Here is a 27,739-nt window from a genome sequence, read left to right as displayed (position 1 = left end):
TGCCCATTATCAAAGATCCAGGAGCTCTAGGAGCTCTGGGAAATGCTCTAGGCACCAGCTCCTTCCACTTAGTCCAAACCCTCTTGTTCTGCTCTGGACGTCCCCAGGATCAAACCAGCTTTTTTTCAGAATCCTTTAACTGTCCGGTTTCCAATTTGGATGTTGCCATTGGATCCTATTCCTCTGATTCCCTTGCTTCTTAGCTCTGTACCTCTCCCAGACCAGTCCTGCCCCCAGAGCCATATAGAAGAATTTAGTCCAATAATAGAACTCCCACCCATTTTACTAAAATGAAACATAGTATATCTTCAACAAAACCTAGTTTACACATTTAAATCATCATCCTGGAAATATATTTGCCTGCCACAAAAGAAAGAAAAACAAATATTTACTAATGCCTATTATGTGTCAGGTATGACATCAGGCTTGGCATCAGGCTTTTCACATCTTACTTCATTCTTACAACAAACTGTGAGAAAGTACTATTTTTCCCAACTGATAGATAAGAGAGAGTATATCACAGTGGTTAGGAACATAGACTATGGAGTCAAGTTATCTGCTTTAGAATCCTTTCTCTGCCACCTAATAGCTGTATGATTCAAGGCAAATTACTAAACTCCATTTTTCACTTTTCTCTACTATAAAATGAAGGTTGTTGGGAAGATTAAATTAGTTAATTCTTGTAATGTGGTTAATAAGTTCTTGATAGTTAATAATAATAGACTAATAGATAATACTTATCTATTATTATGAGAAAAGCAAGTTTTATAGAGTTTCAATTGAATTTCTAATAGAGATAAAACAGCTGGGTTTCCATTTTGACAAGACATCCCCCCCACACACGTAACACATATTCATAATACCCAAAATATACAAATAGAAACCCCAACACCATTTGAGTTCAAAAATAAAATAATCATCTGGGTAAAACCGAATAGAAATGCAAAGCAGTGAGTGTGCTGATACCAGAGACCCGCTGGGTTGCAGATTTAGAAGCAGCAGTGGTGGCCGAGAAGTGCGTTCCTATGGGGTAAAACAGGGAATTTCACTGACCACCTCCCTCATGGAAAGAGACTGAAAAAGGGCTATTGCCAAGAGCTGCACTAGTGGGAAAAGCCAGACGCATAGAGAGCCTCTGAACCAGGCTGACTGCTAAGTCTGTGACTACATCTGTGTGTGATATCCCGTGTGTCACTGTGGAGTGGCAAACCCAAAAAGGAAGGGAGGGAGGGAAAGAAGGAAGGAAGATAAAAAGGCTTCCAATCATAGCCAGCAATCCAAAATTCAAGATACAGATATAAATTTTATATTAAGAAAGACAACCTAAAAAAAATCAGTACCAGAACATAAATTCACTCCATATGACACTAATTTTATGGAGCAGTCTGACAAAGACCTTAAAATAACTATGTTTAGTATACTCAAGAGATAAATGAAGGAATAATTTCTATTTAAGAAAAGCAAGAAATTATAAAAAATAGGCCTACTGAAATAAGAACATCTAATAAAGATATTAGAAATAAAAATATACTTTCAAAATTTAAAAAAACAACAGATAAGATGAATTCTAGGGAATTAGGAACTTACAAGACAGTTTTCTGGGAAATTTACCCAAAATAATATACAGAATGACAAAAATATAAAATATATACCATGTGTGTATATGTGTGTATACATGGGATAGTTTGAAAGACTCAAACATAAACCTAACAGGAGTTACAGAAAACAGGAATAGAAACTATTAGAAAAAAATGCTCAAAGAAATGGTATTTATAAATTTTGCACTATTGAAGAAAATCAAAGGCCTCAGATTCAACATATATTCCAAGTACCTATTCCAAGTAAACAAATCCATACCTAGACATAACATAGTGAAACTGTCATCAAAAAACAAAACAAAAAAAACCCCTGAAAACCACAAGAGATTTAAGGAAAAAATAGGTTATCTACAAAGGAATATCAATTATACCAAAGGCAAGTTTCCCACTGGCAATAATAAAAGCATTGAAGGAAAATAACTGTCAACCAGAATCCTATACCCTGTTAGACTACATTCAAAACTGGAGGTAAGAGAAAGACAATTTGAAATATACGAAGAGTAAAACTTCCTCCCAAAGACTCTCACTAAAAGAAATTCTAAACTATGTACTTCGGCACAGTTAAGTAAACCCAGAGTAGTCTCAATGGGGTGTCTACTAACCATCTCAAACTTAACATGACCCCAACTAAACTCTTGGTCTTCCAAAAACCTACTGCACCCACAGCCTTCCCCATCCTAACAAATCTGTAACAAATCTATCTCTTCAGGGGCTCAGGCCAAAAACTTTGTAGTTATTCTTAGTGTCAAATACCAAATCTAATCTGTCAACGTATCTTGTTTGCTCTACCTTCAAATTACATTCAGATTCAGATCCCTTTTCACTCTCCACCACTTTCCAAGCCATCGCCATCTCCTGCCTGAAGTATAGTATAGTATACTATAACCTCCTAACTGGTCTTTCTGTTTTCACTATTATAATCTATTTGAACACAGCAGAGTAATCCTTTTAAAAGGCCAGATCATATTACTCTTCTGTTCACAAACCCTCCAATGGCTCCCCATATTATTCAGAGTAAAAGCCAAAGTCCTTACACAACATCTTAGACTGCCAAGTCCCCATTACCTCTCTGATCTCATCTTCTATAACGCTTTCCCTTGCTCACATCACTCCAGTCATAAACGGTTTACCCAAAGTTCTTTAAATACCCAAAATCCATGCCTCTCAGGACTTTTGCACCTGACATTCTCTCTGCCTTGAATGTTCTTCTCTAGGTATTTACGTTGAGGCTATACAACTATTGATTACGGTATTTACTATGCCTTCCAGTACATTCAAATATTTCACACTAATTTTTTAAAACTGGGTAATATACGGGGTTAGGGAAGAAAAAGTTAAATAATTTGCCCAAGGTTACATAGCAAATACGTGGCAAAGAGAGAATTAAAATGCAGATTGACACCAAAACCCTTGCTTAATCAAAAGGCATTATTTCAAGGTGCCTGCCCCAAATGCTCAGTTACACATCTGGCTTGATCTGGCTCATGATAAAGATACTATCGACTCTCTATTATTTGCTTCCGTGGATTTCATTCTTTTATTTTAAAAGAGGACCTACTAAACACCTACTAGTTGTTTTGTATTACGCTATGCCCTAAAAACAGAGCAGTAAAATAAAAAATTCCAAAAGGTACATAATTCAGAAAGCATTTTCAAGTGGCTTTGCAATGTACTATCAGAGTATATTGTTTATAAGAAATTATTTTCCTAATCATGTTTTGTTCAGGTTACCTTTCAGATTGATTTTAATCACTGAACATCGACCATTAGGGTGGGTTAAAGTAGTTCTAAACGAACTGAGTAACATGGATGGAAAGCTAGCTGAAAAATTAAAATATCCTTTAGAAAATCCACTCAGTGGATAAACCATTTGTGACTAACTTGAAGTGAACTCTGTCTCATTCATTTTGGAGGTACTCCAACTCCCTTGGGGAACTGGGGAAGTCTACTACCATTAAACTATTTTCTTACATTAACTGAATGATTCATGGTATCCTAAAGAAATTATTTCACCTGCAAATACAAAACTAATTTCACATTTAAATATGAAGTACATTTAAAGCCAACATATGAAGTAAAATTCCCAGAAAAGTACCTAGACCCAACTGCCAGGAAACTAATCATATGTAACCTCAACTGAGTAAGCGTAAGCCTCTGCCAATATCTTTATTTACCATATAATAATGTATTTACCAAGCTGTTATCATTAAGAGCTTTTAGTACAAAAAGAAAGAAAATCCTTTTCTCTCCCCAAAAATACACTTTCATTTTGTTAGGTTTAAGAATAACTCCAAAAGAAAATTCATTCAAAAAGTAATTGTGGGTCGGGCACGGTGGCTCACGCCTGCAATCCTAGCATTCTGGGAGGCCGAGGCGGGCGGATTGTTTGAACTCGGGAGTTCGAGATCAGCCTGAGCAAGAGCGAGACTCTGTCTCTACTAAAAATAGAAAGAAATTAATTGGACAACTAAAAATATATAGAAAAAATTAGCCGGGCATGGTGGCGCATGCCTGTAGTCCCAGCTACTCGGGAGGCTGAGGCAGTAGGACTGCTTGAGCCCAGGAGTTTGAGGTTGCTGTGAGCTAGGCTGACGCCACAGCACTCTAGCCCGGGAAACACAGTGAGACTCTGTCTCAAAAAAAAAAAAAAAAAAAAAAAAAACCTAATTGTGTTGAGAAAAATATCAATAAAAACAAAACTGTATATTTGCTAATTGTTAATAAACTTTTCCCTTATCATGGTTCCTTATTTCCTTTTCCTTATTTTTCATTTGTCAACCATTTAAATAATTCTAAATAATGCCAAGAAAAAAATGAGTTTGTTTTGGGGACAAAACCTGACTTTGTCTCTAACCTTGATACAAAAAATGATATGTGTTTACTTAAGATCTTTAGTCATAACCACCATCATCTGAATGAAAACACTAATAAATAATAATTTTAACAATAACAAACTCTTAGATTTACTACTCAGAATAATGTGCTTTTGGATTCCTAAAATGCTACACAACACATATCAGAGTAAATGATACACAGGCAACCAAGGTTGGGGGCGATGATTAGTACTGGTCTAAAACACAAATACAAAGACATAAGAGCTGTATTCTTCCATACAGATGAAACTGAAAAACATGTACCTATCTACGTATTTTTAAAAGTAAGGCTTTTCAGGAAAGGAGATGGTAATATAATCTGATAATAATAGAATGACTTCTAAACTTCTACCATATTAATGTTGTTGTGAGGAATTCCATTTTTCTCAAACACTCACCAAAGTCCAAAGATTTGCAAAGCAAAGCTTTTAGCTGTCTATTACATAAAAAGAATAATATAGTCTACTGACTTTGAACTAGAGGAGGGTTGAAGCAGCATACCCTTTAGATTTAGAAGAGAAAAATTTATCTACAACATAAAAAAGAGATATTTGCTTTCAAAAGCTGTATGCTTTAAATATTCCATGAACTAATGTAAAATCATCTAAAATCATCTACTGATGATACTGAACAAACTGATCTAAGGTTCCAAGTACGGGCAGGAAAAATGTCAAGAGGATAAAGGTAGCTTAGAGAGGAATAGTATACTTTCTGGGAACAGAAACTTTACCTTCATTTATTTTATATATTTATGAGAATACATAAATTCTCAATTTCTCATACAATGCCCTCCCCACTTCCATGCAACTCCATCATACACACCAGTACTTTATTTGTTCATAACCTTAAAGTTGCTTACTAGGGTCCGTACATATTAACGTTGGTACAATTCCCAAGATATCTTTTATTTTTATATCCATGTCGTTGGAGACTGTCAGAAAACAAAAAGATTTCAAGCAGGCACAAAATCAAACTTCTTATCCTCGCTCATAAAGCCCTACATATTAGGACAATCTCATTCAACTTCATCTTACATCATTCTGTTCTTTAATACACCAAGAACGTTTGCACTAGCTGTTCTCATTGCTTGAAAAGCTCTTCTCCAGAAAGCTGCTGCTTCTTGTCATTCAGGCTTGGCTGAAACATTACTTAAGGAGGAAAGAGAGACTTTTCCTTACCACTAAACTTCATCCCATCAAAACACATTTTGCTATCAGATAACTTAATTATTTTCTTTTTTTCTTTTTAGTTTCTTATTATTTTCTATATTTCCTTTAAAATAAAAACTCCAGCCAGGAGTGGTGGTTCATGCCTATAATCTCAGAACTCTGGGAGGCCAATGATGGAGGATCCCTTGAGGCCAGGAATTTGAGAACAGCCTGGGAAACATAGCAAGACCCCGTCTCTACAAAAATAATAATAATAAAAAAATTAGCCCAGGCATAGCAGTGTACATCTTTCCCAGCTACTAGGGAGACTGAGGCAGGAGGATCACTTGAGCCCAGGAGTTTGAGGTTACAGTGAGCTGTGATCACACCACTGCACTCCAGCCTGGGTGACAGAGTGTCTCAAAAGAAAAAATAAAAAAAATAACATAACATAACATAACATAAAATAAAATAAAATCTCCAAGTATCAAGGACATACTCTCTCCTGTCCATTTCTCTTTTCCCAGCACCTAGAACAGGGCCTGGCACCTAATAGGGAGCTAAACAAATATTTTTTGAATAAATGAATAACACATAATTTACCAACTCCATTGAGTGTGCCATTCTAATAAATGAGGTTGACAAAGAAACAGGGTATAGTAACTAGAAAAAAAAGTATAAACAAAAGTGTTTTCCAATGACAAGAGGTGTCACTGCTAGAACCAGCAGGTCATTCAGCTGCTTGGTTTCCTGACACAGGTACAAACAGATTCAGTACATCTCCAAGGTCATAGCATTCATACAAAGATATTCTCTACTGAAATCCCCATGTAGCCTATCAAAATTAGCTGTATTGACCTAAATGCTGCCTAGGAGATAATTTTTTCCCGAGATTCCAGAACAAAACCAAATATAGGCTTCAAAACCAAGTATACTTCAGGTTCATGTAAAGTGTTATTTAACTAAGGTTTGTATACTTGTGAACATAGAATTAATAAAACTATTAATGTGTTTTATATGACCAATGTTTCTGGGGGGTTTTTTGGCTTTTTTGTTTGTTTGTTTTTTGAGACAGGGTCTCACTCTGCTACCCAGCCTAAAGTGCCGTGGCTCATCACAGCTCACTGTAGCCTCAAACTCCTGGCTTCAAGAGATCCTTCTGAGTAGCTAGAACTACAGGCACACAAAACCCACTCCTGGCTACTTTTTTGTTTGTTTGTTTGGTTGGGTTTTTTTGTAGAGACAGGATCTCATTATGTTACTCAGGCTGGTCTCAAACTCCTGACCTCAAGCAATCCTCCTGCCTTGGCCTCCCAAAGTGCTAGGATTACCAGTGTGAACTTCTGCTCTCTGCCTTATTTTCTTTTCTTTTTTGAGACAAGGTCTCACTCTGTTGCCTAGAGTGCAGTGGCACAATCATAGCTCACTGTAACCTCAAACTCCTGAACTCAAATGATCCTCCTGCCTCAGCCTGCCAAGAAGCTGGGACTATATGCGCGTGCACCACCACATCCTATTTTAACAATAGATATACATTTAATCCAAGGTTATAATCTTTACCCTTCTCTCTTAAGGCGTTAGGCTTGAACTATTTCCTGTTTGGCTGACTTTCAAATATATACCTCCAGTCACAGTGACAAACTGTTCCTATTTGCCTGGGATGAGGAATTTCCCAGAATGCTGAACCTTCCACTGCTGAAAAACTGACGGAGTCCCAGGTCACTCTATCGCCAACGCTGAACCCTCTCCCAATCTCCTGACCTGTATTTCCAACTGTCTGCTGTTCTGCTACCTACGTATCCTCCCATCACCGCCTCAAACTCAACATGTCTAAAGCATTACTCTCCCTCCCACCAGGACTTTCTTCTTGCCTGGCTTTTTTTGTTATTGGCATTCATTATTCTTCCCCTCACCCAGAATAGATAGTTCAGTAAGTGGACCTTGTCTTGGTCTTTAATTTCTGCCTTATAAATTATTCAATTTACTTATCTAATCCCAAATATTAAAATGCTAGCTAGAAATTCCTCTAAGAACAAGGTCTGTGTTTTACCAATATTTGTATGCTTTATAGTGCCTACCTATCACATTTCCTTATTATAAAGCAATGATTAATAAATTTTTGTTGAACTGCTCATCTCTGAAACACTCTCAAACACTGTGAAGTCCCAGAAAAACATCTGGATTCTAGAGCTGGCTCTGTCACCAACTAGTTGTGTGGCCGTGAAACAAATCACTTGATTTCTCAATGCCTAAGAATAAAAATAAAATTGTTAAAAAATGCTTTCAAAATTCAATGAGACATTATTCCCTGGGTTACTGTTACAAATAGAGAAGGCAATGACCCTAAAATATATAAGTACCAAAAGCTCCTGATGAAAATGCCCCCAAAACACCTCACTGTGGCCACACATAAGCTTTAGTCCCTTGTCAGGTTTTCACATGCCTGACTTAGTTCCACAGAGTTAAAATATGTCTTATTTAGACCCTAGAAATTGTCTCCAGGTTCAAAATAACTCCAACCTACCATATCATACTCTCAAGGGTCAAAGAGAGCTCATCTAACACAGCATGTGGCACACAGTAGATGTCTAAGGAATCTCCTGTTGAATGATTAAATAAGGACCAACTAATGTTGATGCTAGCTGCTGGACATTAGCTGTGTTTTCAGGTAGGCATAAAATTGAAAAACCAGGTGTAGAAAAGAGGGGCTGGAACTGAAAGGCTTTTCAATGGTAAGGTCACCATGCCTATAAAAAACACAATACCCTAATCTACAGTTCTGACTATTCAATGAACCTTCTGTCTACTCCCCAGCAAAGAAAGAGTACTTTATAAGGAAGCAATTTCAAAACTTCAGAGTAGCTGGTGTTTATGACAATAGCTGGTGTTTATGATAATGAAGGAATTGAGAGGTAAAAATGGAACCATGCAAGGCTCCCAAGAACAATGCACCAAATCTTAGTTGTTTTGGTGTCTCATCACTCAATCCAGGAGTCAGCAAGGAAAAGGGAAAGGTTCCTAAGTGAAGCAGTCCTTGGTTCTTTGTGCCAACTCTATGCAGTCACCAACCACAGCCATAGGGAACTCCAACATCCTGCTTCTGCCAGTGAAAGCCTCCCCACTAAAAGAGAAGACATCTTCTTTGTCTGAAGGCTCTTTTCTTTTATTTGACTATCATGTCAAATTTATACAAAATACAGTGTCCTCAGCCTCTGAGTACATCATAAAATTGAAAATTTCTTACAAGGGGTTCAAAGTTCATCATAAACAACTCACTAACACTAAATGTTATTAATCTACAAAATACTCCTATAAGATCAGTTTACCAGTTCTAAAGGAAGCTCACTAAAAATGTATCCAACTTCCCTCAATCTTTCATTTTGGAAATCCCCAGACTTTCTCAATTAGAAACTAGAAAACAGTACTGTATTATACAATGAGTAGAAATTTTAAAAATGGAAAAAAAAATTTTTTTAATTAAAAATAAATAAAAGCTGACAGGAAAGAGTTAGAGGGTTCTGTTGCTGCTTTCCTATGTTAAGTGCTATATGGCCTGAGCCCCTACTAAAAGTAACAGAAATGAACAGGCCAGGCTATAGCCGATGTTCAGACCTGTGTGTTGTCTTGAACAGATCACTGAAGCAAATTATTGTTCCATAAACAGATTAGTCCAACTTCTATCCACAGAGCTATCTCACTCATAGCAGATAAGTATTCTAAGATAAGCATAAAACCCACAGACTAAAATCAAATTACTTATGCTGTATACCCAGCTAATTGGTCATTAGACTATTTTGTACCAATAAATCAGATTCCCTGACTACAAAGTGGCTTTCCAATTGGCTTCATCCATCCACCTATGTACAGTAACACAGAGCTAGTTTTTGTTGAGTTCCGATTACTTATATTACTATTGTTAATTGAAAAATGTTACCTTCATTTCCTTGAACTCTTTCAAAATGGTTATTTTCCCTAACTTAGAGATTTTTCTGATCTCCAATTATTTCATAAGCTAAATTCTCCACTCCATTCATTCTTTGGTCAAGTATTATGTTTATTATTTCAAGGTTCATGTTTATTATTTCAATTAAACTAAACACTAACAGATGTGTGCAGGAAGACTGTGTGCCTGTGTGTGCACATTTTAAAAAGGGAACATAACCCTGAAGCATGGAGAAACTTTAAGCCTGAAAAATGATTTGTCCAAATGAGATCCAGTGAGAAAGCCACATATCAACAGAAGCCATCTTAACCTCCCTCACCACCATCAAATACCGTGGAGTCTTACTGCAAGCTAAAACATCAGGGGGCTATTTTGAAGCCTCAGGGCAGACACAGGCAATAATAACAATGACCAAATCTAAATTGAATTACCAATCAGAGGGCCATGGGGAGAAGGGCAAGATGGGTGGATTAAAAGAAGAGGTTGGAAGGATGTAGCAGACAGTTGGTTCTCTTAATATTTAATATGACCATTCTCTGAAGTCAAGGAGAAAAAATTAATATTAAAAAACTCTAAAACTTTATTTAAAAAGCTGGGATAGAGGTTACTGAGAACAAGTTTCCTCTGCTATCATGTCTAAATGACAAAGCATTATGAGGATTTTAAAAACGAATGTTCAGATTTCCAGAAGGAGGTAATATCTGACTCACCTATAGGAGTAGGCTTAAAAATAAAAATAAAAACTCAGAGGTCACTAACAAGTAATAAAACAAAGACACAAAGACTTAGAATTTAAACATCAAGAGACATTCTAGTTTCCCCCATCCTTTTTAATCCACTATAGAAATGGGGAATTAAAATGATTTTTCTCTCTGTAAAGAATGAATATGGCTCCCCAGGATGACTCTTCACTTAGTTTTTCTTTATTTAATTATTAACACCTCAAATAAAATTCATAGAACACTCAGTGAGAAGTGTCTTAGACACATTTGCCAAATGAAATGTAAATAGAAGTTTAGACGATTGTATATTCTTTCATTCAGAATTGAATGACATTTCCCCAAATCTCAAATATTTACATTCTACATTTATTTTTGCTCAATTATATATTCTTTAGAGACCTGGTCTTTCATTCTCCAGAAACGTAAAGAAAATTATTTTTTTACTATTCATTGAAATTGTTTTATGAGACAACTGAATCACTTCAATTGTTCATAAAAGGTTTTCTGTTGCATTTGAATTGTAGTAGCTATAATTAACTGATGAAAGTTAAAATACATACTTAAATTACTTCTGTGTACCATAATTGTTGACATCCATGAGTCAGCACTAGTATTTTATGACAAAAACTGCTAAACGTCACCAGTTCATTTTTTCAGGCCAATAATGTGAAAATGATTATAATTATTGCAATAAATACTTATAGATTAAGCTATATTTCAATAAGGAGAGCAATTCAAGTATATGAAAAGACAACATGAAGTACTCATAGATCTCCCTTCTAGATTTAGAATTATAATCAATAATTTTGTCCCCCCCTTATAGTTATACTTTATGGTTGGACAAATGAAAGATTCCCCAACTTAACATCTTAGTTTAGTATTCTGTTAATTTTCATTGAAAGAACGACTTCAAATACTGAAGTCATAGAGAATAAAGGAGCAAATATGAATTTCATCAGAAACTTGAATTTAAAGTTACAACTTCAATGTACTTAACTACTCCAATCAAAAGCTTAGGCAAGTAATTATGCACAGGCAGGTAATTATGCTTTTTAAAGAGTATGAATATTTCATCAAATTCTAAATAGAAAGCATTATATAAGAAAATCAGAAAGATTACAGAAAATTAACTCAACATACTGTTTGCACGTGTGTGTATTGCAAGTACTAGTTTCAAAAGATTCCCAGAAGAATAGTGTCTCCCATCCCTATTTATTCTTAGATGATTGTTTAATAGTGAAGTCAGTTTATATTTGAAGACATTTTGAATAATCCTATTAAAAACCAATTCAAACAATGAGGCTCATGTTTAACTCTTCTGTTATTTATCCATTAATCTCTCTAAGTGCTTCCTTCCTTAACACAGCTGTAGTTCAAGAGGTGGCCAGCAGTTGGCCTCCATTTCTGTGGATTTTTGTGAATGCCCAGATTTCTTTTTGCAAACTTTTTAAATGTTGTATGCCTAAACAACTTTTTTATAACTTAAGAGCTCATAAAAAGTTTTCAAAAGTAGTCCAAAAGAAACAAATTTTCTTTTAAAAATAAAAACCAAACAAAAGAAAGCCACACACACTGTAAGGATGTTCTCTGCAAAACAGTCTGTTCAGCAAATTTGAAATGTCTCCAAAGGGATCAAGAACCACTAGGTTTGTTAGCAACAGTTGAGAACTCATAATAGGTTGGTTAAAAGCCAATAGTGACAGCCATGAAGAAATCTTTAGAGTAGACTAGGAGTGGCTGAGATACCAGGCACTGGGCCTTCCCTAGTCTCCCCATTCCATTTATTTGGAATGCCTTCAACTGCACCATTCAATCAACTGTTCAAAAGTCTCAGTGCTTAGTCCTCTGTTCTTTCCTCCTTTTATTCTCCCCCCTAAACACTGCAATCCTACTAACTATGATGTGTACAGAGACAACTCACAAATCTACATCTCTGTTTCAGTTACGTCACCCAAACTAATCCCCTATCTCCAACAGCTAACTGAAATATTTCCACCAGGATATGCCATTATTATCTCATGCTCAACACATACAAAACAAACTTACTCATCTTTATCAAACCAATTCTCTCTTTCAGTTTTCTTGGCTTTGTTAACATCAATCCCATTTTTCTGGTGACCAAGACTCAAAACCACAGGAGCAACCGTGAACTCCCTGTTGACCTCTATCACTCACATTCAGTTGGTTCATGTGGCAGATTGCATTTTTCAAAGATGGCCAACACATTATCTCCCATCCACATATACAATTACAGTATGATCTTGCCACTTTGCCGTCAAAAGGTGGATTGAATCCGGGCTGGTCTAAAGACTTACTGATACCCAAAGGAATATGACTGAAGCAATGCCATGGGCCTTCCAAGGCTAGGTCAGAAAAGACCACACAACTTCTTCTTGGTTCTCTTGGAATACTCCGTCTGGGGGAAGCCTGCAGCCATATAAGAATGTCAACTACCTCAAGACTGTTAATGCTAAGTGAGAGGCCACATGTAGTCCCAACTAGGCCCAGTCTTCTAGCTATCCCCACTAAGGTTCCATAAATGTGAGTGAAACTGTTTTGGATCCCTTGTGACCAGTTCATCTGCCAGCTGAATGCCACCAATTGAATTCAATAAATACCCTGAGAAGAATCATCCAGCTGAGCCCTGCCCTAATTCTTACAACACAAAATCATGAAATGTAATAAAATGTGTTCACGGCTTTCCTTCTAGGCATTCGATATATCATGTCTGTAGTTGTTAGTATTAATACATGGGGCCAAATGTTAACTAAAACACATCTTTGTCTCCACTCCCAGAGCCATCATCAGAGAGGAAGCCCGCATCATCTCAGATCTAGATTGTTACAACTGATTCCAGGTTCTCCTCACTATAATCTGTCATTACAATCTATCTAACCTAAAACTTCCAACCAAAAAACTACTTTTACCCCACCAACCCCACAACCAACATCAATCTCATGTTTTACAACTGCAGGAAATTCTAAATGCAAAAGGGTCTTCATAAATATCCATTTTATTTGATCCATACAGCAAAAGCAAGAGATCTGTTAATACAGCAAATATTCTTATCCTCACTTTAGAGATGAAGATATTAAAGGCTAGGAGGTTAATTTTTGTACAATCTCAGAGTGAATAAATGGAATGGATATACACAGAACTAAGAGCTTGAGTCACAGATCACTGCTATTCCTCTATTCTATGATGCCTCCTATGGTCCATTTCGATCAAAAATGTTTGCTGTCTCTCTCCATCCTGAATATAGCAATCTGTCCTCAAGGTACTCCATAATTTGGCCTCAATCTAGCCACTTGTCTGGTATTTCCTACCAACCCTACCACCAGCACCACCACTTCAGGAAAGCTGGCTTATTTATTCACCTAACAATAAGCCATGCTGATTCTAGCCTCTGAACACTTACACACCATTTTTCCTTCTTTCTCCTCCTATCTACTTAAACCTTATTCATGCATTAGCACAAATTCTACCCCCTCGATGAAGCCCTACCAGTCTACCCCTTTTGCTTTCACTCTCTGCTGTTCCTATAGAATTTGTAAATTTCACCCAAAATTTGACAGTTTAAATCTTGTTCCAATGTGTTGGTTTTATGTTCCAGGGTGGTATTTAGTCAACACACACTCAGACAGTGATGCTGAGTGCTTACAGCCAGTGTCTGTTCTGGCCAGTCAGTGCTCATGCCATATCTTTTGTTAAATATGATGAATTTCATCTCTGCTTATTTCCCAAACTAAACCATAAGCTTATTAATAACAGGAACCTTGTCTTATAAAAAAAGTATTATATCTTCCAAACCAAGCACAGTACTAAGCACACATCTAATAGTCAATATATATTTGTTAACTGATTTGAAGGGACTGGAGTGTATGCTATGTTGTGAGAAAAAAATATTCATAAGTCATGTCTACACTAGAAACAAAGAGTTGAAAAGATAAAATATTTTCAAGATCAGCAGTTTAATGTCAGGGACATTTTTTTAAAGTATCATTTAAAGACATTTTATGCAGCTCATAACTGCCAAAATGTTTTATAAGTGTTTTTACCAGGAGTGTGAAAAAAAAGTTTCAAAAATATTCAAGCAGTAGATGTCTTGAAAGCCAAAAATAAAATGTTTGCTGAGGCTACAAGGCTGGCAGAACTCTGCTTCATTTCAAAAAGTTTCCAGGCAATGGAAATGTTTTCCTGGAAAATACTACCTTTTATTTAGAGAACACTTGACATGAACACTTAGTCATTAAGTAATTTAAGGTTTCCTCACAAGCTCTTTGGAGGAAATCTATTATATGAATGAATGAAATTATCAGTAACTGTAATGTCAAAAAAAATACATTTGGTGAAATATATGAAATCTATCTAAGTACTTTTCCAAGTAAGAGGGAAAAAATCTTATACTTCTTGGTCTACTTATTGTTCTTTTAAATTTTTCTATAAGATAAAATTACAAAGAAAAGAGAAAATCCTGAAGTGTTTCTTCCTGAAGTGTAACACATACAACTCCAAAAAACTGCAGGGCTTATTTTATTTGAAATGCCAAGTAATTTTCAAACAAACATAACGTTCATTTTATCCAGTGAAAAGAAATAGCAATTTCAAAGTTATTTTTAGAAAAATCTTTGAGTTTTCTTCAAATCACCTTTCAATGAGAGATCAACTCAGTTTGGATATTTCACTCAATCATCTGCAGTAAATCATACAATGAAACCTAAGAAAACAATTTCTTCCAAGATTTTTGTAGCCAACCAAGTCTGATCCTTTTAAACATCAATAGACACAACTAAATGTCTACTGCAAGCACGTGGTTTGTACATTTAGTCTTTTCAAAATGTACACAAAAGGATAGTTGTTTTACCTGTTTAGTATTTCAGTGAGTTTCACAAAACCAGTATAAGCCAGTTCAAATGCTCCTCTGTGCCTGGACTGTAAAAGGTGTTGTTTAAAGTAATCTCCTATTTCTTTTACCTTCAAAAAAAAAAAAAAATCAAAAACAAATGTTGAATTTATGCTTACACTTACGGATATATTTATATCAGTAATATCATTTGGAACCCAGGTCCATCCAGTCAGCACTTACCATGTAACAGGTAATGTTTTAAGCATTTTTATAACATCTCATTTAATCCTCACAATAATTTCATGAAATAAATACTATCATTAACCCTACTTCACAATGGGGAAACTGCGGCCCAGAAAGACTAAGAAACTTATCCAAGGTCACACAGCAAGAAAGCAGTATGCTCCCATATGACCCAGGCAGTCTGGCTCCAGAGTCAACCATTGGTACCCGCTGCATTAGAACTGCCTCCCTCTGCTAGCTTCACACACCTCAGTGTGTCATTTGTTAGCTCAATCATTAAACCCACTGAACAAAGTGACAACACTTACACACATGGGTCTAGGTGAAATAATTACCATTTTTTCCCTCTTTCTAAATTTTTTTTATTGTGGTAAAACATATGTAACAAAATTTACCATTTTAACCATTTTTAAGTGTACAGTGGGTGGCATTAAGGACATTCACATTGTTGTACAACCATCACCATCACATATTTACAAAAATTTTTCATCTGCCAAAACAGAAACTCCATACCTATTAAACAGTAACTCCTACACATAATTGTTAATGATAATGCAAGATTTAGCATAAAGGGCCTCCTGAAAAACTAACAGGCTTCACTCTGAGTCAGAACCATGGAATTTGCCAGAATGCCACCCAATCACTTTCCTACATGTTGTCTTCTCCATGCAAGACTAGACAAATAACAAACATGACCATTAATTTTATTTTTATTTTTAGAGATGGGGGTCTCACTATGTTTCCCAGGCTAGAGTGCAGTGGCTATTCACAGGTGCAATCATGCACACTACAGTCTCCAACTCCTGGGCTCAAGCGATCCTCCTGCCTCAGCCTCAGAGTAGCTGGGACTACAGGCATGCACCACCATAGCCAGCCAGACTATTTATTTTAAAGAAAACTGACAATTCACTTTTCATTAACATTTTGAATAGAATTAACCATTAGGTTGATTGGGCTTTTATACCACTAGATTTGGTGGTTACTGGATTTAGAAAATCCACGTTTTATATAAAACTCAAGAGCAAAGCTAGAATGGGCTATCTCTTGATCCAGGTCTCCCTACCAGATCACAGTATGGTGAAACGCAAGCTGTCCCAAAATATCTCCAATATGCTTACCTAGAAACACCTTCTACATCAGCATAGGAATTAGATTAGTGTTCTGCATACATTACAGATGATAAAATGTAGGAAGAGTAGTTAAACATTTGACCATGGGCAAGTATCTCAGTTTTCTCATTTAAAACTGGGGATACTAACAGTACTTAGCACACAGGTTGTTGTATTAAAATGAGTTAATAAATTGAAAAGATCAGAGCAGGCCCATAATCTATAATTCAAATCATTTCAATATGAGTTCTGTCTGGGGTTCTAAATAGATGAAAAGTAAAGATATAATCCATACTCAAAGTATACCTGATTATAAAGACATAATGGGTGATATATTGAGGGAAACAAGAATCAGATATGAGACCAACAAAGAACCAGAAAAGCAGTATATAATGGATTTTTTTTTTTTTAATTCTAACTCTTAAGTATCCCAAAGAATGACAGGTCATGTTCTTCAGCTAAAGTTCTCCTATAAAGACCTGATGATACATCAGTTTAACATTTTTTAAAGGCCACATACTACTAGTTGTCAAAATCCAAAGTCAGGATAAGCCTTATTTTACCTTCAATATGACAATTTCAGAGTATATCTTGAACAGAATTATCAAGGCTTAAATTGGAATTCAACCCCCAAAATAGGTCTGAAGCTCAATAATTCTACTAAATAAGGACCAGAAGAAACACCAGTGAGCCAACTTGTAATGACCATTATTTCTATTATTAAAAAGAAGATTTCTAAGGTGTTTCATGTCACAGAAAATAAAAACAGAAAGTCACACAGATGGGATCTCTCTAACTTCCTTAATTTTTTTTACCCAAAATGTTACAGATATTAAAACATACTTTAGGAAAACATAAACACTACCGACAAAGTGCTTCTCTGTAGACTTACAACAGTTCGCAATCTACTCCTTAGGCAAAGATCAGATTTTCATTGCTTCCTTTATCCTAACTCCCTTCAAAGGAGCCTAAACTAAAAAGCTTATAATAAAATCAAAGACTTCAGAAGTGTGACCAGTGGGTGGTCTTCTCAAGGGTGGACCTCAACCCTAGGTAATCCTGGCCTCAGAAAACAGAATGATATTCTTAGGACAAAAGTGAGATGTAGACAGTTTTTCCTCATTTCACCTGGTACTTAATCTCCCAAAAAACTCACATAGGTAGTATTCAGGCTTATTATGAACCTTTCCCTTTGAAGAGAGTATAAAATTCCTATTAACCAGACAACAAGTATTTCTTTAGCTCCCTGTAAAATGCTTAGCAGCTTAGTGATGGGGTAGATAGAGAAGATGAAAACAAGATGTCTGTCCTCAGTAGGCTTTCAGTTTAGTTTGGCAAAGAAAACCAGTATGTTGGGTGGTACCCATTTGAAGCACAATACAAGAAATGAAAGATCCTTCTGCACTAGAATAATGAGAAAGACTTCATGTCCAGACCTTGAACAGGATATACAATACTTGGGTGGACCACAATGAAAGAGGGTAGTTAACATGAGAAAAGGCTGGGAGACGAGAGTGAATGAACAAACATTTATTAAGTACCTGCCACTTGCCAGATGCCTGGCTAGGTCTTTTTATATGAATGAATGACTATACACAGCCAAGGGTTAGGAGACCTGGCTGAATGACCTAGAGGTTTCATGCTAGAAAACAGTGACATTAAGGCTGCAAGGCAGAGATGAATCCAATTACAAAGGGTAGGAGGAGTCAGCAGGGCAGCCTGGTCTATGAGCAGCTGAACAGAGAGGAAGGACCATGTTGAAACATTGATAATCAGACAATAGGGAACAGATTTGACTCAAACCACTTACAGACTTAATAGCAATAAAATCAGAAACAGAATCTTTAAATTTAATCTTTAAAGTGAAAAAGTCCTCTGAAAACTCTGACTCAATTGCCTTTGCATTAGATATCACCGAGTTCCTATTTAAAGTTCACAAAAAGCTTTCTTTTTGGATAATGTCTTCACAAAATAACTCTTTTGGAGATAACTATTAATTTTTATTGCATTTCTTTCCAGTCTTTGTTTTCTTTGTTTTCAATAAAGTTTGATGTCTATACAAAATTAAAAAACAAAACAAAAGAACCTCTTAGAAAAGACAAAAACTTCCTTCACTTCATATATACCTACGAAAACCCAGCAAGCAAGCATCATATATAATAGTGAGTTGTTTTTTAAAAATCCACCTAAAATCAGGAACAAGACAAGGATTCCTGCTATCACAACTTCTATTAAGCTCTATTCTGGAGTCCTTAGCCAGCACAATAAAGTAAGAAGAAATGAGAAGTATAAAGATATGAAAGGAAAAAAACAAAACTCTTACTGTTTGCAGGTGATATTATTTTCATAGAATCTATAATCTACAAATTAATCAAAATAATAGAGTTTAGTAAGATGAGTGAATATAAGATAAATATACAAAAAGCAGTAGCATTTTTATGTACTAGCAACAAAAAGTTCAAAAAGGTAATTTTTAAAAAGATGCATTTACAATAACAAAAAAATTAAAATGTACCTTTTGATACAAATTTAACAAAAGACATGCAAGCCCTTTTATGAACAAAGATTTTTTTAAAAATTTATAATTGACATATAATAATTGTACATATTTATGGGATACATCGTGATATTTCAATACATATAATAAATAGTGATCAGATCAGGGTAATCAGCATATCCATCATCTCAAACATTTATCAGTTCTTTGTGCTAGGAACATTCAACATCCTACTTCTAGGCTATTTGAAACTATATGCTATTGTTAACTATAACCATCCTACAATGATATGGAACACTAGAACTTCTTTTTCTTATCTAGCTGTAATTTTGTATCCTTTAACAAATCTCTCCCTGTCTCCCCTCCCCCCTACCCTTCCCAGCCTCTAGTATTCTCTATTCTACTTTTAACTTACATGAGATCAATTTCTTTTAGCTTCCACATGAGGGAGAACATGCAGTGTTTAACTTTCTGTTCCTGTCTTATTTCACTTAGCATAATGTCTCCAATTCCATCCATGTGGCCATGAATGACCATTCTTTTTGTGGCTGCATAGTATTCCATGATATATATATACCACATTTTCTTTATCCATTCATCTGTTGTTGGACACCTAGGCTGATTCTGTATCTTGGGTATTGTGAATAGTGCTGCAATAAACATAGGGTGCAGATGTCTCTTCAATATACTGATTTCCTTTCTTTTGGATAAATGCCCAGTAGTGGACTGCTGGATTGTATGGTAGTTCTATTTGTAGTTTTTTGAGGAACCTCCATACTATTCTCCATAGTGGCCATACTAGTTTACACTCCCACCAACAGCGTATAAGAGTTCCCTCTTCTCTACATCCTCACCAGTATTTGTTGTTTTTCCTCTTTTTGATAATAGTGGGGTGAGATTAATACCTCATTGTGGTTTTGATTTGCATTTCCTTGATGATTAGTGATGAGCATTTTTCATATATTTGTTGGACATTTCTTTTGAGAAATTTCTGTTCAGATCATTTACCCATTTTTTTAAATCAAATTATTTGGTTTTTTGCTGTTGAGATGTTTGAATCCCTTGTATATTAATCCCCTGTCAGATATTTTCTCCTATTTGGTAGGTTGTCTTTTCATTCTGTTGATTACTTCCTTTGCTGTGCAAAAGCTTTTTAGTTTGATATAACTCAACTGTTTATTTTTGGTTTTGTTCCTTGTGCTTTTAAGATCTTATTCATAAAATCTTATCCCAGGCCAATGTCTTGAAGCATTTCCCCAATGTTTTCTTCTAGTAGTTTTATAGTTTCAGATCTTAGATTTAGTTCTTCAATCCATTTTGAGTTGATTTTTGTATAGGATGAGAGATGAGGGCCTAGTTTCACTGTTCTGCATATGGATACCTTGTTTTTCCAGCACCATTTATTGAAGAGATGGTCCTTTCCCCAATGAACATTCTTGGTGCTTTTGTCAAAAATCAGTTGGCTGTAGACACATGGATTAATTTCTGGGTTCTCTATTCTGTTCCCTTGGTCTGTGTGTCTGTTTTTATGCCAGTACCATGCTGTTTTGGTTACTTCAGCCTTGTAGTATATTTTGAAGTCTGGTAGTCTGACGCCTCCAACAAAATAATTTTTAATAAGTAATATAAATCTCAGGACTTTTAAAGGAAATTAAGGTAAAAATGCAAAAACAAGACACTGATTTCCGTTCTTAAATTCTCGTCGCTGTCTTTTTATAACTAGTATATTCTGCTTCTAACTTTTCATAAAATCTACCTCTATAAGGAAATGAACATGTTTTATGGATTTACAGGTACAAATTTCCACAGAGGAGGGCAGCTACACGCCATGTCTCCAGGCACCTATATTCATCAACAGACTAATTAAGGGAGGTAAATGCTCATCCAGAGTATAAAACCCACAAAAGATGGATGCAAATACATTTCATTTACCTTTGATCTACATAAGGTAAATTTTTAAAATGTATTACTAATACAAGATAATTAAACAACACAGTTCCTTCACCTATAAAACGGGGCTACAACTAGAAAATATTTCACAGGATTATTGTAAGAAATAGAAGAGATTATACATTTTGGTGTTTAGCAGAGTACCTGGCACAAAGCAGCAATAAGTAAAGGTCCATTTTTTTTTGAGACAGAGTCTCACTCTTTTGCCCAGGCTACAGTGAGTGCCGTGGCATTAGCCTAGCTCACAGCAACCTCAAACTCCTGGGCTCAAGTGATCCTCCTGCCTCAGCCTCCCGGTAGCTGGGACTACAGGCATGCGCCACTATGCCCGGCTAATTTTTTCTATATTTTTAGTTGTCCAATTAATTTCTTTCTAATTTTAGTAGAGACGGGGTCTCGCTCTTGCTCAGGCTGGTCTCGAACTCCTGAGCTCAAACAATCCGCCCACCTCGGCCTCCCAGAGAGCTAGGATTACAGGCGTGAGCCACCACGCCCGGCCAGTAAAGGTCCATTTTTATTTTTAGTTTATACTATAAAGTAGTGAGACTTAATCTCTAAGCTTTAATTTAAATTCTGACTCTAAGATACAGTCACTTCTAATTCCACTTTGGTTAATGTGACATTTTACAAAAGTTTACACTTCAGTAAAATAATGTTTTAAACTGTACACTGTCCACCATGGCAGATTTCTTACTAACACACTTGGGATTTCTTCAAAGCACAAACATCATTCTCGTACATAACAACAACAAAAGTAATACTTTTCTGGTATTCAGACATCATCTTACCAGAATGTTTATTCTTTGCTTTCTAGCAAATTCTTAACCATGAGCCATTTTAACTGTTGCTCTTTAGTCTTTTAAAAAAATGAATTTCTGTCTTGTAGCCCCTATTATATTTCTAAGCCCTTTGAAGTCAGAGAAGCACATATTATATACTCCTTTATGTTCCCACAATACCCTTGTAGTAAGGCAGTCAATAAATAGGTTACTAAATGATGTGGTTACATGCTCAACTTCATTTCAAAGTTTAAAAATGGTAACTTGAATCCAGCACAATTCAATGCTTATTCATAATTTCTAAAAAATAAACTTTAGCAAAAGAAAATACAAAAGGCAATTTAAGATGTATGAATGTTAATAAATGTACATCCCATTTGTAGTCCATTATAGAAAATCTAAAACAGTAACAAAAGACACTGAGGGAATGTATCAACACAGTGAGCCCTGTACATCATGAAAGTTACAACAGAATCTAAAGTAGGAGTTTAAAAAATAGCAAATTTCTAACAGATGGAAATCATTTTTATTCAAGTCATTTCTGTGGCAATAATTACTAGAAGGGAGAAAGGGGTATGAAAAAATCTACCCAGAAGTGACTTTTTAGGAATGTTGGGGAAAATATATAAACATAAGTTGATACAGTAAACCAGGCAGAGGAAGTTGTTTTAAAAAAAATCAGTAGGTACTCGGTATCAGATATCCCATGGAAAGAGGACCAACAAAATGTAACAAGCAAAAGCTCTACATCAGCAAAAATTCAAGCTTGAAACTTCAACACACACCAACTAGTCAGGAAGTTGTGAGATAAGGTTGTGTGCACTGCTCACTCTTGAAGGGTCTCCATTTACATCCCTCAAAGCTGGTTTTATCTCTGCCTCTTGTACAGGGACATTATGAAAGAACCTTTCATTATATGATTACAGTGCAGGAGCAAAGTCAGACATGCCTCTGAATGAACACATTCTCCTCTTGGAGGAACTGGTGAGAGTACAGTGCTTCACAAGGAGTGATCAAGGGAAATGAATCATTTGCTAAAATGTTCAGTAGCAAGTCGTCTTACTGTCCTGTTGCCTGCAAAACTTTTCCTGAGTACTGGAAATAGGGAAAATTAAATTTATAGAAAAATTAAATGAGCAATTCAAAACAAAGGCAGCACTGTGCCATGTAAGAACACAGGCTGGGAAAGAGAAGAATTCGGTTCCTGTCCCAGAGCTGCCACAAGCCACCTTTGTGATCTTGGGCAAACCAGGTGACATCCAAGGGCTTCAGCTTCCTCTTGTTCAAGGAAGCTGGATAATATCATCTCTATGATCTTTCCGGCTCTAATAACTTGAGAATATAGCATTGAAAACTCAGAATTACAAAGGAGCACCAGTTTTTACACAGCAACAAAAATCCCCAAACTGTAATCTCACTACCTGTTATAAACTATACTCATATATGCAGGATTTAAGTGGCCACCCCTTTAAATAAAGGGCTGTAAAATCAGGATAGTATTCAAGGAACTGAGCTACAAAAGAAATATTCCCTGCCTTCTACATTCGAGCCACCAAATTTCAAATTATAATAGAATTGTATTGCTTTTTCAAGAGTGAAGGGGGAGTGGAGAAAAGTGAATATCAGTATTTTAAGTTACATGAAATACCTTTCTTCATCCATTGAGAAAACAGTAGATCATAGTTATTATTTTGGGGAATAAGAAATCAAAGTTCCGCATTTTCCCCCATCACTAGGGTAGCATTCTACCTGCAAGTCACTTCACTGCCTCTGTGTCTCCAGGTCTATGGTAGTCACATTCACCTAAAACGTTGACTCTTAAAACTATAGTTTTGCCACTAGGCACAGCAGACTTAGCTTTGCCAGGGCAACTATGCCCTTGCAAGGAAGGGTACACCTCAGGTGTGGCCCAACCGTTCCAATGTAAATGACATTCTTCTCTGTCATTTATATTTTTAACTCTTAAAAGTATTAAGTATTTTTAATTTAAAGGAATTTCATGGAGCAAAATTTTATGTTTAAAAGTAGGAATATTCTACTAATGTAAATAACACTGTTAAATTTTTTTTATGACTGTGGGTTTTCATTCAATAAATCCTACTAAACTATGACATTTCTTTAGTCAGAGTCAGCAATATCAAGAATAATGTTTTCCACGGAGGCCAAGGTTTCAGTGTTAGAACACTGCTATCACATATACTCTTCATCCCTGAGTCATTAGTTTCTTCTTACATCGATGCATGTGAGGTTACCACATGAATGGCAACATGGAAAAATAACTAGACTTCATTAGAATGGAAACTAATGTTTTACAGAAAAAATGGTCAGAAGTCTTTCTTTTCTCTTTTTTTTTTAAACCAGGGAAATGTCCAGAGGATTCTATTTTCTATTCAAGCAAATAAGTCACTGGAAGAATTCTTTGGTTTATAAAAGCCTGTCTTTTTGTTATTACTGTTGTTTGTTTGTTTTATAAACATCTCTTATCTAACATTAATTCCCTATTTTAACATGGTTATCCCACATAAATTAAATTAAATTCATAAGATTTGGGTGCTGTATAAAAGGTATCAAGGCAAAATGATTTTCACAGGAAGTTTTTAGGTCTCTCTCAGTTACAGTAAAAGCAAAATATGTTCCCTTTTAATTGTTTTTTAAACACTATCCAACGAACCCAAAAAACTAAATGTTTTAACTTGTCCTTGGAAAGAGAAGTTGAGAAGTCAAAGGACTTTAGCACATGTTTACTTCTTAGCAAGATGGTGAACATCAGTGAAGTAATCATTAATCATAGCTGGATTCCTCAGCAAAGATGTTGGCATTGGCACTATAGCCAGTGACCAGCAATGACTGCAAGTAACTCTAGGATACTAACGCCTATTTGATTTGGAAGAGAATAAGAAACATAATGAAGCTTGAAGTGTACTGTTCGCCTTTGCCTTTCTTCATCTCAGGGCCTTGCAACATCATAAGCCCAGCTGTTAACCAGATGCAAGCACATGAGCCACAGAGTGTGAGAAAAAAAAATTAGCATTATTTCCATGGAACTAGTCATGTGGTTATTATAGAAATCATCAGCATTAGCATACTACAATATTTGTTTTATTCTTGAATATTGTAACACCCTAGGGAAAAAGTTACCTTTATTTGAAGAAGGTTAAAAATGAAAGTACACATTATGTATCTTTGCTGGAAAATGGTGGGAAATGGATTTGTTGAAACCATATGGAAAGGAAGAAGGAATCAATTAAAAACAGAAATCTAATAAATCTAAAATATTTCCAAATGAAATGCCTGTGGTAAGCTAATTTCTTGTAAACACTGCACTCAAGTCACTTGAACAGTCCCAGATGGTGAACTAACTTTGTGGTCTTAAAATAAAAGTCAGCCAAAAAACCCAAAGTGACTACAACTTTATTATCAATGTAGTGGGAAACATGAGATTCATAATCAACCAATATGTTACCTCTTTTCCTTTATAAAATGTAAGAAATTTGTGAAGTTTTACTAAATAGCCAAGTTCAGCTAAAATTTAAGTTTATTTATGTTAAGTGAAAAAATTAAAATTAAAGTAATATCACTTAAAAGTAAGGTAAGGTAAATCTATAGTTATTTATATACCTTAGAAAAATAAAAATATTTGTATTACAAAAATGCCAGTTTTGAAATGTATTGCAAAGTCTAACACTCTAAATTCCCATGAACTTTCTTCAGTTGGCATTTGTAGCATTTTATTCAAGAAAAATTTAAAACTATTTTTTAAGTTGGGTTATAAATAAAAGCTTGTGATTTATGCATTGACTAGAAATTATACCTGGTGGAATAAACATCTACCTTACCTGCTCCACTGTTAATAATCCATCAGAAGATTCTGGCACAGACTTCATGGGTAGAAGCTGGCACAGTGTGCCTAAAAGTAAAGCAACTTCCTTCATACTTCTCCAACAACATACCAGCACCATCTGAGCAGTTACATCACATGTTTTTCCTTCTTTACCTTAAAAAAAAAAAAAAAAATATGTTATAACACTAGACACTCTTGATTACTCACATCCCAGGTTTCTTAGAACAAGCTTATTCATAATTTCCCTAAGAATAATCTGCTGGAACAAGCCAATTTGTCATGTTATATTTATTCAGAAGAAAAAGGCTAACATTTATCAAGCATGTGTTAGGAGGAATCATGCTAAGTATTTTTTTTTATTTATTATTTTCTAAATAGATTTAAAAATAAAACACAATATTGTTTCAAAACTTAAGTCTAAACTTTGAAAATCAGAAACAAACTCTGCCTCTTTGTCATCCATAAAGTATTAGATAGATGACTATAACAAATATACTTCTTTTTTATTTTGGTAAGGATGGCTGTTATATCAGCAAAGGAGTAGGACAGAACTTTTAAAATCAAAGGAAAATACAAATCTTCTTTAAAATTATCTTTAAATCACATGGTCAGTAAGATACAATTACCCTTACTTACTCTCTTACTCTAGTTTTAGGAGTATGTTAGTACTGACATAAAAAAAAAATCCAAGATAAACTATTAAATTGAAAAGGCAAGTTGACAAAATGATATTTATAGTATAATCCCATTTGTATTTTTAAAAAGCCCACTAAACTAAAAAGATAAGTGTACATACACATAAATACACAACGAAGGTATAAAAAAATATACTGTACACTGAAGAGAGAAAACATGGAATTGGGGAAGAAACAGACGAAGACTTTAATTTGTTTTTAATTCATATTTACCTCTAAACTACTATAATAGATATATATTTATATGTTATTTTGTTTAATTTAAAAAATATATAAGCACAAAAAAGAACTTTTTATAAGACAACATCCCCATCTAGTGGAGAATGCAGAATATGTAATAGATCGCTATGAAATTACTGCTTCTGATGACTTCTTACAGCATTACAGAAAATTCAATAACAACTAACCATAAAACGAGCTATAAGAGCTTGAATTCCGGAAGCTTATTACAACAAAGCAGCTCTCGTTTTACTGCGCAATAAGGTTTGTTTCCTTTAAAAAGCTGCTTGACTTCAAGAACTCCCATAGCAGACAATGAACCATACTGCTGGAAGAAGCTGACTGCTGCCCAAACCCAGGTTTATCGTGTATTACTGCTCTTCTATCACCTGGGCTGTCAAGGCAGCTTTTAGCACTCAAAGGCTATTTATTGTAGCACATTAAATGCTGCACTGGCTTGATGCAGTGGCACGATCATAGCTCACTGCAGCCTTGAACAACTGGCCTCAAGTGATTTTCCTGCCTTGGCCTCCCAGAGTGCAAGGATTACAACCATGAGCCACTGCACCCACCTTTTTCTGGTAAAAGTCTTATAAATTCATTTCTAAAACCAAATCATTCCCTAAACCAAATTTTAAAAAAGTTTTATTTTCTAGAAATTTTCTACACAGATCTGCAGCCTCTAATTTAGTATATAAAATAGGCATTCTATACATTTTACTTGTTACTTAAACACTGATGATAATGTCAATTTTACACATGTTACCTTTGATTTCTGCAGACATATCAATTTTCGACACAGTGAAATTCAAGTCCTTTAAATCAAAGCTATCACATTCTTTCAATATTTTGGCTTGGCTGAAGTAATCATTAGTATCTCGTGGCTGAATCTCATTCAGAATCATCTGTAAACGGCTTGCTGACTCTAAGAGAAAGAAATGAGAGTACATGAAATCTCAGTCCACATCACATGTAGATTTCCCTTGGGGGTTATTTGCTCTCAAAAATTGTATCATTTTCAATACTTGATAATTAGCTCGATTAGAAGGGATTCACAGGGTAGATAATGTGAAAATCATTTGTACAGGATCTTTATGATGCTTGACTGTACTTTTAAAATTTGGCAATTTAGACTGAAGATATGACCAAAAAAAATAATCCAACAGAAACTATCCATGGGATAAAGGCTGTCATCTCGTTTATGTTGCTTTTCTTAAAGAGTGTTTGTTGTCTAAGAATCCCAAATACAGTGCTCAATCATGTCAAAGAAGTGCAA

General features: G+C 35.3%; 1 protein-coding gene across 1 annotated transcript in view; it reads right to left on the bottom strand.

Annotated features, from left to right (window-relative positions):
- Positions 1–27,739, bottom strand: part of THADA (thyroid adenoma associated) — a 277,319-nt gene that overhangs the window by 240,572 nt on the left and 9,008 nt on the right. The window contains exons 5-7 of the mRNA XM_012653863.1: positions 27,230–27,388; positions 25,545–25,702; positions 15,149–15,258 (exon numbers count right to left, since the gene is read on the bottom strand). Of these exons, the coding sequence (XP_012509317.1) occupies positions 15,149–15,258; positions 25,545–25,702; positions 27,230–27,388 (427 nt within the window). The remainder of the gene's footprint in view (positions 1–15,148; positions 15,259–25,544; positions 25,703–27,229; positions 27,389–27,739) is intronic.

This window comes from Propithecus coquereli, unplaced genomic scaffold, assembly GCF_000956105.1.
Source record: "Propithecus coquereli isolate 6110/MARCELLA unplaced genomic scaffold, Pcoq_1.0 Scaffold43, whole genome shotgun sequence".
NCBI lineage: Eukaryota > Metazoa > Chordata > Mammalia > Primates > Indriidae > Propithecus > Propithecus coquereli.
Note: the sequence above shows the minus strand (reverse complement) of the source record. Positions and strands in the feature narration are given on the sequence as shown.